The 14,938-nt window shown below is 43.5% G+C and overlaps 2 protein-coding genes and 1 long non-coding RNA gene across 9 annotated transcripts in view; all 3 read right to left on the bottom strand.

The window, feature by feature from the left end:
• LOC119032215 overlaps positions 1 to 14,938 on the bottom strand; it is a 1,052,400-nt gene that overhangs the window by 791,987 nt on the left and 245,475 nt on the right. The window lies entirely within an intron of this gene.
• Positions 144 to 7,589, bottom strand: LOC119032169 (zinc finger protein 14-like). Of its 2 annotated transcripts, none has more exons than XM_037121051.1 (7): positions 7,269 to 7,589; positions 5,315 to 5,517; positions 4,785 to 4,886; positions 4,594 to 4,689; positions 4,366 to 4,476; positions 3,450 to 3,573; positions 144 to 2,958 (listed from the first exon to the last, which is right to left on the bottom strand). In XM_037121051.1, exons 1-7 carry the CDS (start codon positions 7,294 to 7,296, stop codon positions 353 to 355), a joined length of 3,270 nt encoding a protein of 1,089 aa, XP_036976946.1. In that variant the 5' UTR covers positions 7,297 to 7,589; the 3' UTR covers positions 144 to 352. The 2 variants fall into 2 exon arrangements, with proteins under 2 accessions (XP_036976946.1, XP_036976945.1); XM_037121050.1 differs by lacking the exon at positions 7,269 to 7,589 and adding an exon at positions 6,718 to 6,820.
• LOC119032171 (ankyrin repeat and BTB/POZ domain-containing protein BTBD11-A) overlaps positions 10,512 to 14,938 on the bottom strand; it is a 180,088-nt gene continuing 175,661 nt past the window's right edge. For 2 of the 3 annotated variants that reach the window (XM_037121058.1, XM_037121060.1), the window contains one exon: positions 14,671 to 14,901. In XM_037121058.1, the coding sequence (XP_036976953.1) occupies positions 14,671 to 14,901 (231 nt within the window). Of the gene's footprint in view, positions 14,902 to 14,938 lie in introns of all 3 variants that reach the window. The other variant, XM_037121057.1, reaches the window with a different exon arrangement.

Raw genomic sequence — 14,938 nt, 5'->3', positions numbered from 1 at the left:
ATAAATAAATCTATAAATAAATAAATTTACACTCCCCCATATCTGTAGTGGCATCTGTTTAAAAAAGAAATCATCATCAGTTATCTTCTACATAAAAAAGAAGAGAGTAATAATTACCAACAAGATAGATTTATTTCAGAAAGCCATGTCAGCAAATATATACATCATCTTCATAGATCATCAATATGTTTTATGGAACAGATGATTTCAAACAGTAAAGCAACAAAAGAAGGAAAAGAAGAGCACCAACTTGCAAACTGGTCATCAGACCAACTTCAAATGTAAGAAACAACATGTATTTGGTGACTTTGATACCAGCTCACAACTCAACTCGACATCCTACAAGGATTTTCTATGGAAACTCTATAATTCTCACTTCATCGAACGACGGTTCGATTTTCACATTGTGAGTGAGCGAGTGTTCCCACAGCGACTTTTTATGGAGGAACGCCAGCCCGCACTCCTCACAGATGTAGCTATGTAGCTTTGGCTTCCCGGTGTGAGTCCGCCTGTGTTTCTTCATGTGGTACGACAGCCGGAAGCCTTTATCGCAGATGTCACATTTAAACGGCTTCTCTCCCGTGTGGATGCGCATGTGCGACTTGAGATATCCCGACTGAATGAAGGCTTTGCCGCACTCCTCGCACTTGTACGGCCGCTCCCCGGTGTGATACCTGTTGTGCAGCCGGAGCTCGTTGGCGGTCAGGAAGGTCTTGCCGCACACTGTGCACTGGTGCGGCCGCTCGCCTGTGTGGATGAGCTCGTGCCTCTTCAGCGACGTCTCCTTCATGAACTGCTTCCCGCAGCTGTTGCACGGGTACCTGACGCCGATGTGGATCTGTTCCACGTGGTTGGTGAGCTGCAGTTTGGTGCGGTACGCCATGTCGCACTGCGTGCAGGCCCAGGGTCTCTCCTCGGAGTGAGTTCCCATGTGAACGGTGAGCTCCGACGCCGAGCGGTAACACTTCCCGCACTGCCAGCACAGGAAGGGTTTCTCCCCGGTGTGTTTCCTCTGGTGCACCGTCAGACAGTTGGAGGACCTGAACTTCTCTGGACACATGTTACAGATGTAGGGGAACTCTCCTTTGTGGATCCTCTGGTGGATGGCGAGGTATGACAGCTGCATGAAGGTTTTGTCACACTGTCCACAAGGATACGGCCCGCTGAAGTCGTGCTCCTTCTCGTAGTGTTCCCTTAAGCGTCTCAGTAGAGTAAAAGTCTTGTCGCACATCGTGCACTGCATCGGCCTGTGCATGAGTTTGTGCCTCTCGAAGGCGGCCTCGTTGGCGAGGATCTTCCCGCACTCTTTGCAGTAGAGCGGGTCGTGAATCCTCTGGTGCACCTTGAGCATCGTCATGCTCTTGAATTCCTTCCCGCAGTCGTCGCACTTCATGATTTCGCTCACTTCCACCTTGCAAACGTTTTCTTGGTGCTCCTTCAAAGCGGCCGGGTATTCGAAGTGTTTGCCGCAGTTTGAGCACCACACGGGTATTTTTGGAGGCGGTCCCTGTTGAGGGTCGGCGCTGGTCACTTCGCTAAGACTCGGCCCCGCTCTCAGCTCCTTTTTCCAGGAGAATCTGGCGATTTTCCTATGACAAATCGCATAAATCTGGTGTCTTTTCAGGCCGTGCATGTGTTTGAAACGCTTCTTACAGTGGATGCAATGATACGGCCGGTCCTCTGTGTGACACTGGATGTGTCTGTTCAGTGTCTTGACACTCTCGAATGCTCGAGCGCAGACAGGACACGCTTTAAGACATTTCTTGTTGATTTTTTTCATCACAGGTGCAGATGGAGACTCCTCGGCAGCCTCTGCGGGTGCATCCGGACTGTTTTCTGTTTTACTTGTTTCAGCACTATTTTGATTATCAGCCTCAGCCAGAATCTGTTCCACCGTCTTGCTCTCCTCCTCTCTGATCCCCTCGTGACCGTGAATAATCTGATGCTTCTTCAACGTGTCTTTGTACTTGAAGCCCTTCTCGCAGGTGATGCAGATAAAGGGACGCTCTTCCGTGTGAGATCGTAAATGCTTGGCGATGTCGGCAGAGTACGGCAGGATCCTGCTGCAGATGGGACAGGCTTTGCCCTCTGTCGACCCCTCTGGTGTCGGCGGAGGTGCCGAGCGCTGTGGCTCTCTCCTCTTCACCCTTTTCAGCTCTCGGCTCTTGCAGATCTCCTTCTGGTGTCTCTTTAAAACGTAAGGGTTCTTGAATTTCTTCTCACAGAACGGACAGCTGTACGGGCGGTCCTCTGAGTGCGACTTCATGTGTCGATCCATGTCCACTCGACGGGCAAAATACTTCCCGCACAGATCGCAGTTTTTGTGCTCTGACGTCTCGGAAGTGCTCGGATCTCCAGAGTCCTCGTCTTTAGAGCCGTTGCCCATCTCATCCCTTTCATGAACGCGCATGTTGTGTCGCTTCATGTCGTAATGGTCCCTGAATCGTTTGTCGCAGTTGTCGCACTTGTACTTGAGATCGCGATTGGCTGAGTGTGTTTCCTGGTGTCGTCTCATGGCTGCAGCTCGAAGGAAAACCTTATTGCACACGGGACAGGTCTTATTACTGGGGTATTTTTTCCGCTGCCTCTTCACTGTCAAGTCTTTGTTCTCTTTCAAACCTTTCCTCTTTAACTGGAGCCTTTTGCTTTGTTTCAGCGGTTGGAAAGCTGCAGGCTTCAGGGCTTCACTGACATCCTCTTCAGCGGTTTCCTCCATGTTCACTTCATCTGCGTCGTGGTCGTCCGTCTCAACCAAACCCGACGGCGGTTCGATCTGTATGTAGTCCAACAGTGTCACAGTTTCACCCTCCACCTGGACAGTCATACAGCCCTGCATCTGCTCTGACGGAGGCTGTAGCTGTATTTGGTCGGCGTCGATTACAACCTTCTCCAGCTGCGGGAGGGACAGCGAAGAGAGGATGCAATTCCCAAAGGAAGACGGAATGGTCTGCGAGTCATCTGTTGGGGAAACAAGAATCAGATTAGTTTTATGGTTCACAAAAACATAAACCAATAACTTGGTTGTTTGCTTCATAACCTCAAAATTCAATCGTACATCTTCCTGCTGTCCATACACACAACTGTACTGAAATGCAAGTGTTCATTCTTATAAACATCTAAGAGTTTTTTGATATAGAAGCCAGATACAACAGATTAAAAATGGTTTGATATATATCAGATTTAAGCACATCTTTCTGGTGCAGACAAGAAAAACCATTTTAAGATCAACCATCATGTCTGTGCTTCACTATGGAGATATCTTACCACCTCAAAACAACTTGATACAGTTTACTACTGCCACTGTGTTTCATTTAAGGAGACAGATATGGTGCTTATGAATGCGTACAACATGAATAAGAAGCCGCACCAGCAACAGGAAAGTACTTTTGCAAATAAATGGATTGAATTACAGAGGATATGAAAATCTCATCTTATTGAATCCAACTCACCAGATAAATCAAAGTGTCCGAGTGATGTGTGGTACATCAGCACCGTTTTCAGGTGCCGCGGGTCGGGAACGGAGTGCACACACTCCTCCAGGGCTGATGGGACGGCGCTGAGCATGGATGCAGTCTAAGAGAAACAATATATGATGGATTAAAAGAAGAAAACTGAGCTGAGGACACAGTAACTTTCACTTTTTGGCACTGTTTTTTTCTTTATTTACAGGCTTTTGAGGGGATATTTGCGTGGCATGCTATATGCTGTATTTTCAGAGCAAACTGGGCCACAAATAAATGTTATTAAATTTCACATCAGCTGTACTAAACATGTTTCAAGAGTGTGTTTTATATGTTTTACATTGTTCTTGTCTACACCAAACCCTGGTGGTTGCATTTAACAACCACGTGTGGATGAGTGTTTGTGTTCTGACATGCTGAGATGAGCTTCTCTGTTACCTACATCCCTCCTCCTGGACGAGTGTGTGCGAGCGTGGGTTTAAGTTTAAGTCTTGGATGGTGATTCATACATGGTTTGTTAGTCGTTTTCAAAAAAATGCCAATAAAAACCGATATTCAAAAAAGAAGTGTTTTTAAGCCAAGTTTTAAGCCGTTTAAACTGATTTCTGTCTTTATATCCAGAAGCTTTTTTAACACGACAAACATTCAGTATGTGTCTGAACGGATGGAGGTGAGTATCAGTGCTGCAGGAATATAAGAACCATGTTGACGGGACATTCTGAGCTTTGACAGTATTAAAAAATAATGAATAATTAATGGATTTAGGAAATTTAAACAGCTATAAAAGTAGGATTTGGTATGTTTACATTTTGGCAAATGATCAAGCTACCCACTGATGTATGGACACTATCCCTGTATTAGTTTGATACTAAAGAAAACTTAAACACATTTTTATTCTCAGTACCTGCTGAATGTCTGGTACCGGGAGAAGCTTCTCCAGTCTTGAGAGGAAATCCAGCATCAGCACCTGCAGAGCGCTGTCATAGTCGGGCCCGAAATCTGTCGGAAAAACATCCTGCAACAAAAAAGGTTATAGTTTTAATGCTCATGTACCCCACAACCACCACATCTTATACATCCTGCTGCAGTAAACATTGCTTTAGTGATCGCAAGAAAAGCATCCTAACAATACCTGGAAAAACTTCTCCTTCTCTTCAGCGTCTTTCAACAGCAGCTCAACCTGATCCACGAAGTTCGATTCTGGAAACTCGACCTCTGCGAAACACGGCTGGGACAGAAAAATATGCACAGATGGAGCTGAAGCAGAGACAAAGTGAGGAGCTATTCAAGAACATGAGTCATTTTATATTTTAAGAAGCCAACCTGTGCTGCCCACGTGGATATGAGGGCCTTGATCCGCTCCAGGTGCACCTCGATGGTCTCTGAATCTGTTATCTGCTCGGCTCGACACAATTCGAGGACCACCTGCAACAAATGGTTTCACCTCAGGGTAAACACAACTGACGGGACGGCACCTGGAAATGTTATTCACTAACAGCAGGCTCAGAGGATCCAGCAGTGGGAAATGAAAATGTTTAATATCTGTGTTGAGTCGAGACGTACTGTGGCTCGCAGGCGAAGCTGATATTTTCTGTCTAGGAAATATTAAACTCCTTCATCAGCTGCACTTACCATCTGTCAGGCAATAACTCAGACTTTTATTGTTTGGATGTTGTGGATTTCAAGGTGATGTTGGTATGATTATACCCATTACCAAATGAATGCAGAACAGAAGGTTTTTGTTCTTTGTTTTGACAGCTCGAAGAGAGAAATCAAACTGCATGTTTTACACCCTGTGTTTCCTTTAAACGTCTTCGCTAAACGCTGCATAAAAATATCAAACACGGCCTCACCCGAGCTCTGAGTCCCAGGAGGAGCTGAGCTTTCTGATCCGCATTCAGAAGATCAGGTACGATTTCTGAAATGGTGCTGATGAACTCCTCCACCATCCCGTAGTCCTGCACGTTCCCCCTCTGGACCACCTGCCACATGGCCGCCGACACCAGCCGCAGAGGAGGGATGAAGAGGCGAAGAGACGGCAGCAGCAGAGGAGAGTCTGGAAAATAATCCACAATATCAGCGTCTGAATCATCAGTGGTTCAGTTTAAATGTGTTCCAACTTAAGATGCACTGATGACTTATTGATTCTGTCCTTTTATTAAAAATCTTAAGCATAAAAATGTAACACATACATTTCAGCACTGGTTATTCTGGACTTGGACATTTCTAGATTGCCTGTAAATATATATTGGTTCCAATCATTCATCAGTCTCTCTGATTACTAATAATCAGTATCGGTATCAGCTGATCGACCCCTACAGTTTAACAATAAATTTTATTTTCTGGAATAACATCAATGCACTGAAAAAATAAACTTTACTGGAAATGTAGTAATCATAAATGACCTAAAGCATCTTTTATAGAACATACGCAGGACAGCTTATGTTGATACCATACATCTGTGAAAGGCCAGTATCAGCTGATAACATCGGCCAACTGGTTTATTAATTATTAGGGGTTGTAAACACATTTACTTGGGGATATCTACTATTTCATCTGAGTATCCTCTGAAATAATGACTGTTGGGCTAATTGCCATTTTGCAGCACTTTCCATCATATTTCCAAACAAAACCATCTAACAGTTGCTATCTAATTATAATACAATACAACTATCTGACAGACAGTGATGGTCAGGTCTTTGGGGTCATTGGTGATTCAGTGAACTCTGGTGGCTCTTGTGGTCCCTGGTGGCTCTTGTGGTCTCTGGTGGGTCAGTGGTCTCTGGTGGCTCTTGTGGTCTCTGGTGGGTCAGCGGTCTCTGGCGGGTCAGTGGTCTCTGGTGGGTCAGCGGTCTCTGGCGGGTCAGTGGTCTCTGGTGGGTCAGCGGTCTCTGGCGGGTCTTGTGGTCTCTGGCGGGTCAGTGGTCTCTGGTGGGTCAGCGGTCTCTGGCGGGTCAGTGGTCTCTGGTGGGTCTTGTGGTCTCTGGTGGGTCTTGTGGTCTCTGGCGGGTCAGTGGTCTCAGGTGGGTCTTGTGGTCTCTGGCGGGTCAGTGGTCTCAGGTGGGTCAGCGGTCTCTGGCGGGTCAGTGGTCTCTGGTGGGTCTTGTGGTCTCTGGCGGGTCAGTGGTCTCTGGCGGGTCAGCGGTCTCTGGCGGGTCAGTGGTCTCTGTGTCAGCAGCCCAGCTACACTCCACCTCTTCCAACCTGGCCACGGTTGCCTTCAGGGTCTCGCAACTGTGTCGTAATTACGACTTACCCCAACAAAGTGGTAAACATGGCTGCTGTAGTCGTGACTTTCTGAGCTGCATCCAGGTTGTTGAAAAATGACTGTTTTGGAATGACATTACTTAAATTTTGGCGTTTCTATTTAGGAAATTTGTTTTCTATGTGCTTCTATGATAACCCTTCACTCGGACGTTAAGGTTAGTCGTCCTGTATCTTTGTTTTTAGCCACTTGCTATGTTAGCCGTTTCAGCTGAAGCCCTTGAAGGCAGCATCCTGTCAACCGCCACATATCTCATCATCAGCTGCTAATAAGCGACAGTTAGCTAGCTGATGCTATCTGAACCTTTAAGTCCTTTCTGTCGCGACAAAGTGTAAGTTTGGATGAGCTAACTTGCTAGCTAGCTTGGCTGCTGTGACGCTCCTTCCAATAACCACCGTACACATCAGCCCGCTGTAACGTAGCACAAAGCCACCGCCATCTCAGAGCGGGGTACGCCATGTTCAGAATCGTGCGCACACAATCCAAAAGAAAACCCCATAACTCTCGACGGGTGAGGCGTGTTTCAGTTCTTCTTGGCTTACCGTTTTCGGTGCGATGTGGGCTCTCCATTTTGCCACGGAGGATATCCAGACAGGCTGGTAAATGAACTCGGGGTTGTTGTGAGTCGACGTCCGCCCGACCCTGCGGTGCAAGTTGGCGGGGAGGAAGGGCGGCTCGATATTCTGTCCGTTTCAGTGCGCAGGCGCCGAGAATAAAGTGTTTATCTGGCTTCACTCGGCAGCAGCGATCTGCTGGAGGTTCACGTCTGGTTCGTACGACTTGTTAAGACATATTCTGTTAATTAAAGTGAACAAAACTAGCGGAATAGTTTGATAATTTGGCCAACTTTAGGATTTCCTGTCAAGGGAACGTGTTCTTCTTCTTCGCCTGGTGGTTTTCAGGCCTCCATGAAGCTCGTCTGGTTATCACTGCCCCCTGGAGGCTGTTTTAGGAACTGAGCCCAAACACAACAATATTATTGTCAAACATTTTCCAAAGATTTTGCATTATTTTATGAACATGTTATATTTGGATTCTTTAATTTTGATTAAATACTTGGAAAAAATTATGATCCTGGTAGAATTCTACATACATAAATGCAAGTTTAGTGGCAAAAAGACCCAGTTTTTTTTTTACTGTATTTTACAAAGTTTTTAAAGATCGTGTGAAGAAACTGGTTGTTGAAAACATGTTTGAAGACTTTTGACTTTTGTCACAACAAGAAGGACATAAAAACTGTGTTGCCTGTAAAGTCTGTAATTTATGAATTTACAAATTATGATCTGTTTTTTTTTTTTTTTTTTTTACACATCCCTCCTCATTTATGGTGGCCGCCTGGCTTCTTGTAATTTGCTTGATTGAGTGAATTTTGCTCTATGTTTTCTTAATTGTCAAACTGTTTGTGCCTTTGTTCAATAAAGAATATTACAAATTTTTGTATTCTCGTTTTCCTTTAGCCTTCCTTTTGGTAAACAAAACTATTAAATAAGTCATGAAGTGAAAATTGACCCCAAGTTTATGGACTCAGTGATTATTATCATTTGTGATAACCCTCATAAGAGATATTATCAGCTACATTATGGCTGCAGCTTACAATTATTTGCCTTATTTACTAATTTTTTCCTGATTAAATGTAGATTAATTGGTCTGTAAATTTCAAACGGGTATGAAAAGTGGCCCTCTCCACAGTCCAGCTGACATATTGAAATGTTGTATTATGGTTCAAAACCCAAAGATATTCAGTTTGATATCTAATATCAAAGAAAACAGAAATTATTCACACTGGAGGAGCTGAGAAAAATACATTTTTGGGGGGGTAATTTTTGCATAATTGCACTAAAGACTATAGTGATGTAAGTGCTGGTTGTTTGGTGCAGTGTGTTCCTGTGGAGAATCCCCCCCTGAAAAATAGGAATCCCAGCCAAACTGAGCTCCAGACTCTTTACGACCTTGTATTTCATTATCAGTCTGACTGCAGACAGTCCGTTGGCTTTGTGAGGGAGCTTTCACGACTTTAAGTACCTTGAATCATTTCCCCGCTCGCAGTAAAGGGATCGATAAAACACCCGGCTGCTGGGCTGCAGCCAGGTCTGTCACATCTTCATCCAGCAGACGATGCAGCGTCCTTGTGAAGAAGAATTATTTCCAGCACCAGCACATAAAAATAAAACAAAGCTGTTTACATAATGTTAGAAAACACATAATCAGAGTTTAGACCTTCAGAATGATTCAGTGTTTAGTAACTATCAGCTGTCACATCTGTCATATCACTATCGTGAATCTCTGACATAAACTTACATTCATTTAGTTTTTAGTCACTGATTCAGTCGTCGTCTTGCCTTCAGAGCCTGTGTATACCACTGACCTGCTGTCAGCCTCTCCATGGTGACTGAAGCTGGCGTCGAAAAGAAAAATGTGACACTACAAACCCTCTGCTTTAAAACTTTACATGAGCTGGGATCTCTTTTCAGGACACATCTGTCGCTCCCTGAGGAGGACGAGACGCGACGGTACAGGACGCCAGAGTGCAAGACAAAGTTTCTGATGACAGAAAGAGGAAAAGAAGGAATCGGGAGAAATTCAGGAGAATTGATATCACAAGAGGAAACCAGAGAGGCTGATAAGAAATGTGAGTCTTAGGTTTTAGAAGGAACGAAGAGAGTTGAGTCTTGGACAAGTATTTAAAAAGTTTTAAGTGCTGGACTGTGACCATTGTTTTTGGGTTTTACATTTTTTTTTTATGAATTTGTTGAATATTCTCAGCCGTATCCTTCCAGGTCAGCTGCTTGGGAAAATGCATAATATTGGTTAAATCTTTCATTTTCTCAGAAATCTTCAAAACAGCAAAATTATCTACATTTCTTTTTTAAAATCATATATAAAATGATATATTCCAGTTCACATGAGAAATTATCAGTTTTTCACTGGTTATAAATGATTTCTCCTTTAATCCACTATTTGCAGTTTCCTGTTAGCATGCTAACATTTGCTAAAGCGCTAAACAGTCACACTGCAGCTGTAAACACAACAGCTATGATGGAATAACATTCATTTTTAAGGTATTTTATCATCAAACTAAAGGATTTGGTACAAGCACAAAGAAGTTTTCATCCTCTGGATTTTACCAAAATCTGAGCTGTGGATATAATTTCTTACCATTCCTGAAAAAAAAAAACAAGTGAAACAAAAAAACTTCCTTCATACGGTTTAAACTCTGGTCGTTTATTAGCTGTCCACAAAAGCATGTCATGGAACCACAGAAACTGCAGCACGAGTGTAACATTCCTTTATGTTGTTATACTCCACCACATCCCTGCTTCTCACACCATGTATAATTTATATTTCATATATATATATATTTTGTACAATATACATGTTCTCATCAAAGGAAAAATAATAGCAAAAGTCCCTCCCCTCCCCTCCCCTCCCCCGCCCCGTGGAGTCCAAGTCTAGTGAACATCCCATGCATGTTTCCACTGCGTCTAGGAGAAATGTTTGTTTTATTACCAGGAACAAATATGCAGGCAAATAAATGCTCGGACAAATTAAAGTGGGGGAGAGTCTCAGTTAGACAGAAAGCTGGTGTACAAAGCACATTCTCAACAACATTAAACAAGAAGAGCCATGCGAAACTGACACTTACTCTAATGGGTTTGACCCAGTTTGTCGAATCAAAAGCGCCAGAACAGGGCAAGCTAAAGTTAGCCTCCTGCTAACGGCATCACATTAAGACTAATAATAAAAAGAAAAAACAGAGATGAGTTAAAGTCTTTTTTTTTTTCTTCTTCTCTTATTCTACCGCCATATCCAGCTCTGATAAGACTGAAACTTCAAGCTCACTGGTGACATACTAATGCTTTTGATTGTGTGAGGCTACAGTAACACTGGCACGGGGAAAAGTGCTTTGACATCATTAAGAATCTTTTTCACCTCCGCGGAGATGAAACCTGTTTTTTTTTTTTTGTTTTTTTTTGCATCTTCGAGTTACATTTTCCACCTTTTTTTTTTTCAATTTTAATTTTGAACGTAGGAAATGTGAGATGAATCAAACATGATGCGAGGATGAAGATGTCGGTGGGATCATTAAATCGTGTTGGGGTAAAAATCAACAGGCTGTGTGTTTGAAATATCCTTTTTAAAAGAAGAAAAAAAAACACCAACAAAAATAATATATTCAGGCCTTTCTTTCAGTCACTCTTCGCATATATATATTCTATATTATGTGTCTTTCACATCCTGCGGCGTGTTCGTCCTTGTCTGGCATGGAAATATTGCTCGATTTTTTTCAAAAAATGTTAAAGCGTCTTTTTTATATAATCTTTTTCACTTTTGTAAAACAAAATAGCTGTGGAATGTAAAATAAAATATATAGTGCTATGTGTGTCGGTAAGAAAATAAAGTCGTAGGATCGTATCTACTGTTTATCTGAACTTTCTGTAACTATTTACAGAACTTAAAGCCCGGCTTCTTGTACGCCGTCACGCGTCTCTTAAAGTGTTTGTGTGTTTGTGGCCCCAGAAACAAATGTTGAAGGAATTTTTCTTGGTGCTACGTCGTGAGATTCGTCTCGTATCTGAAGGTGACGGTCGGATTCGTGTTGGAGACGAACGTCACAGAGCGCGAGAGACATTTTGCATCGCTGACAGAGAGAAGCGTCCTCGATTTGGTTCACTGCTGGACAAAAGCTGCACATCCTGTAAATATTCAGCTTTACATTCATGAAATCAGCTGTTCGTCTCGTGTTTTCCTCTTGAGTTGAGATAAACTGCGTCTGAGTTCGAGGGGTTTTATTCAAGTTTTGACCCTTTTCTGAGGGAGCGTGCATCGTTTAAACATCAGGGCTGCAGCTGGACGATGAGTGTCGGGGTTTTTAAACGTTTGGTCCTGTCAGAACTGATTATCTAACACACACACATACACACACCTGGAGAGGAGGTGTGTGTGTGTGCAATCACGTGGAACAAAAATGGTTGAAGTTCCAACAGGCGTTGAGGTGATTAGAGACACAACTGTTCAGACATGAAACGACTCATCTTTGTGCTGAAGCCACACGAGAAGCTCAAACACCCGAGACAACCAAACATGTTGTTTATTAGCCATTAATGCTTTAATCTCTCTTTTCAGTTTTCAGTTTAATCCAGCAGATTTGGACATAATTTGTCTCATTCTAAGGATTTTTTTTATATTTCTCTATTATATTTTCTCTTCTTGTTTTGGCTTCAGTATAAAGATGTGTTGTTTCCACTTGTGGATTTGATGGCTGATGGTCAGGAAGATGTTTTTCCTCGTCTGGTTTTCCCATTTCAGAGTCTCTCTGAACCGTATCCTCCATGTTTTTTTCAACATAGACACACAAGACCAATTTAAACTGTTTTTAACCGCCTGAGAAATCATATTTCGCCTGGAGAAGACAGACAAAACATCCCAGCATCTTCCGTCCATCGTTAGCAGTCCACTCTTTGTTTATTGCTGGACTGTTAACACCTCATGAAGCTATACGTACGCAGGCTCGCACCTTCAGCTTCTTATCAGAGTAGATATTTTCTCTTGATGATGATTCAAAGAGAGTTTCATGCTTTTCTAAGATGTAAAAGTGTCCGACTGTAGCCAAGTTTCCATCTAAAGTGTGGCGCAATATTTAAACACGTTTCCCTAAATGGACTTACAGCCAATTAATAAGCAAAAGTAGAGATTTATAAAGCCTCATTTTGACGTGGAATTGATCTTATCTTAGTAAAATCTAGACTTAAGTTATTTCCCTGCTGGTTATGGAGGAGTATTGCAGCTCTCTATGTGCAGCGGCGACAAACTCCTGAGTTGCTTGTTGTCAATCCGCTCTTCCGTTGTCTTGATCTCTCATTTACCAAAAAGTTTAATTCTCTCATTTTCCATTTTTTTATACGAGGCGGCTGCCGTCCATCTGAGGTGATTAGAGATCAATAAATCCCAGGTGCTTAAATCGCAAATGGGATTCTTCAAACCTGCTCGAGCAACGTTTTATTAGGCTCAAGTAAATCACCGCTGGAAATGTTCTACCTGACTGAGGAGGATCATTGCCGCAGAATAAGTCGGAGCGACAAGAGCTAATATGAAGGTGTTTATCGGCTGCCATGTTTAGTCTCTTCGCTGGGTGTTATTCTGTCTGTCTGCTTCTCATTTTGCTTTTATTTAACTGTTCATGTCTAACTTTTCCCCCTCAACCAACCCAAAAAAAGTGCGATATTTCGTCTGTTGTCCTTCGCTTCCGCTCGTGCATAAAAACAGGCTTGTCTGTTGTGTCTCTCCTGAACTCTACATGGAGGGTGTGCAGGAATTCAACCTTTCTTTTAGAGAAAGTTCAGCGAGAGTGAAGCCTAAAAAAAAAACAAAAAACAGAAGGTGACTTTCGAGATGCATCTGGTGGATCGACCCTGATCATCCGGAATGTATCAGATACAGCAACAATGAGGGAATTACCCATTTGACCGGAACTTCATCTGGAACAATCAACACCCTAACTCTGCCCTACCGATCTACATAGAAAGCACACCTAAAGCTGAAGGATTCAAACAAACGAACAGATCGAACATGCATCAACAGACACATACGTACAAACATACAGCAGGAACAAACCGGGAGCACATTCAATGAGACTGGTGTCGTCAGTCGCCAAGCGAGTGTAGGAGGATTACTGTACATCAGTTTACAAAAAAAAACAAAACAAAAAGAAAGAACGACCAGCACGATGACTTCAGGGACGTATTTACACTTCGCTTTGACTCTCTCCATTTCTCAAAAGTCCCCGCCAATCGAAATCCATCTCAGGATCCCTCGCTCGGTCAGCGTTAGCAGTGGGTAGAAAGTTAATAAGCAGCGTTTTTTTTGTTTTTTGTTTTTTTTGTTGTTCTCTCTCTCCCGTTGAGAAAAGTGGTCCATGAAGTGAAGTGAAGCTCTGCATAAAAAGCACTATCAGGCGCGGGGGTGGGGCAGCAGCTCAGTTGAGTAGGTGTCATGCAAAAAAAAAAAAAAAAACACAAACAAAAAAACAAAAAGAAGAAGAAGAAGAAGAAGAAGAAGGAAAAAAAAAAAAAAGTCAGACAGTGCTCGTGGAGTTTTTAATTTCCCAGTTGGACAAAAAGGAAAAAAGAAAAAGGACAACGTGCTCGGAACACACGCCAGCATAGATTTCACTGAGTGAGCCGCCTCCAGTCGAGTCAGCGCTGCAGCGCTCGGCCGCGGCGGAAGTTCTCCGTGATCAGTTTGGCCTCAGCGCACAGTAGATATATAACACAGTGAAACGCGTCCACACGTACGAGTGATGACGGGATGAAGATGTCCACCTAGAAAAAGCCACGTCCCGGCGTTGCTACGGAGTCACTTTTTATTTTTTATTTTTTTGTTATTGGGTTTTTGTATAGTAGGGTTATATTTTGGCATGTGTCAGACGTTATACTGCGATGAGCGTCCGCTTCCGTAGAGCGATCTGTAAACCAAAGTCTCGTGATGAGAGAAGCTGCTTTTATTGAATTCTACTCTACCTTTTTCAAGCGGAAAGAAGGTGTACAGGATGTATTTCATGCATGTTCCTTATATGAAATACTCTAAGTTGTCATCACGGTTAGTTCTAAGTGGTTCTAGTCTGTTTCTTTTTATTTTATTTTATTTTATTTTATTTTTTTTACAGTTTTTTCTGTTATTGTAGGGGTGAGATGTGATCAGTGGGAGCTATCAGGACGACAAGAGTTCAACCTCTCTCTGGTTTTTTCCCGCCGACGTTAACTCTCAAAGGGCTGAATTAAAGGGAATCCCTGACATAAAAACATCCGGCAGCCCCTCTCGCTTCAGGACTTCATGGACAGGCCTGCGTGTTTTTAAGAAGTGGTGTTACATGGATGCTGTGCCTGGATCGGAGGGCTTGTATTTCGCAGAGGGGTGTTTGGGTTGGGTGGGTGGGGGGGCTCGACGTCACACCACGGAGCCCTTGGAGGTGGAGAGGTGGATGGAGCGGACGCGGATGGCCAGGGTTTTCTCCAGGTCGACGAGGATGTCCGAGTAGATGCCGGGGCTGGACGCGGGGCTCTCGGGGGGAGGGGGCTCGTACAGCAGCTGCTTGAAGCCGTCGAGTTCGATCAGCAGCACCATGTTCTTCAGGAAGTAGCCCTCGATGAAAGCCGTCAGCTCCGAGGCGCCAAGGAACTGCGAGAAGAGAAGACGATGGAGAGAGGACAGCAGA

This window comes from Acanthopagrus latus, chromosome 14, assembly GCF_904848185.1.
Source record: "Acanthopagrus latus isolate v.2019 chromosome 14, fAcaLat1.1, whole genome shotgun sequence".
Lineage (NCBI taxonomy): Eukaryota > Metazoa > Chordata > Actinopteri > Spariformes > Sparidae > Acanthopagrus > Acanthopagrus latus.
Note: the sequence above shows the minus strand (reverse complement) of the source record. Positions and strands in the feature narration are given on the sequence as shown.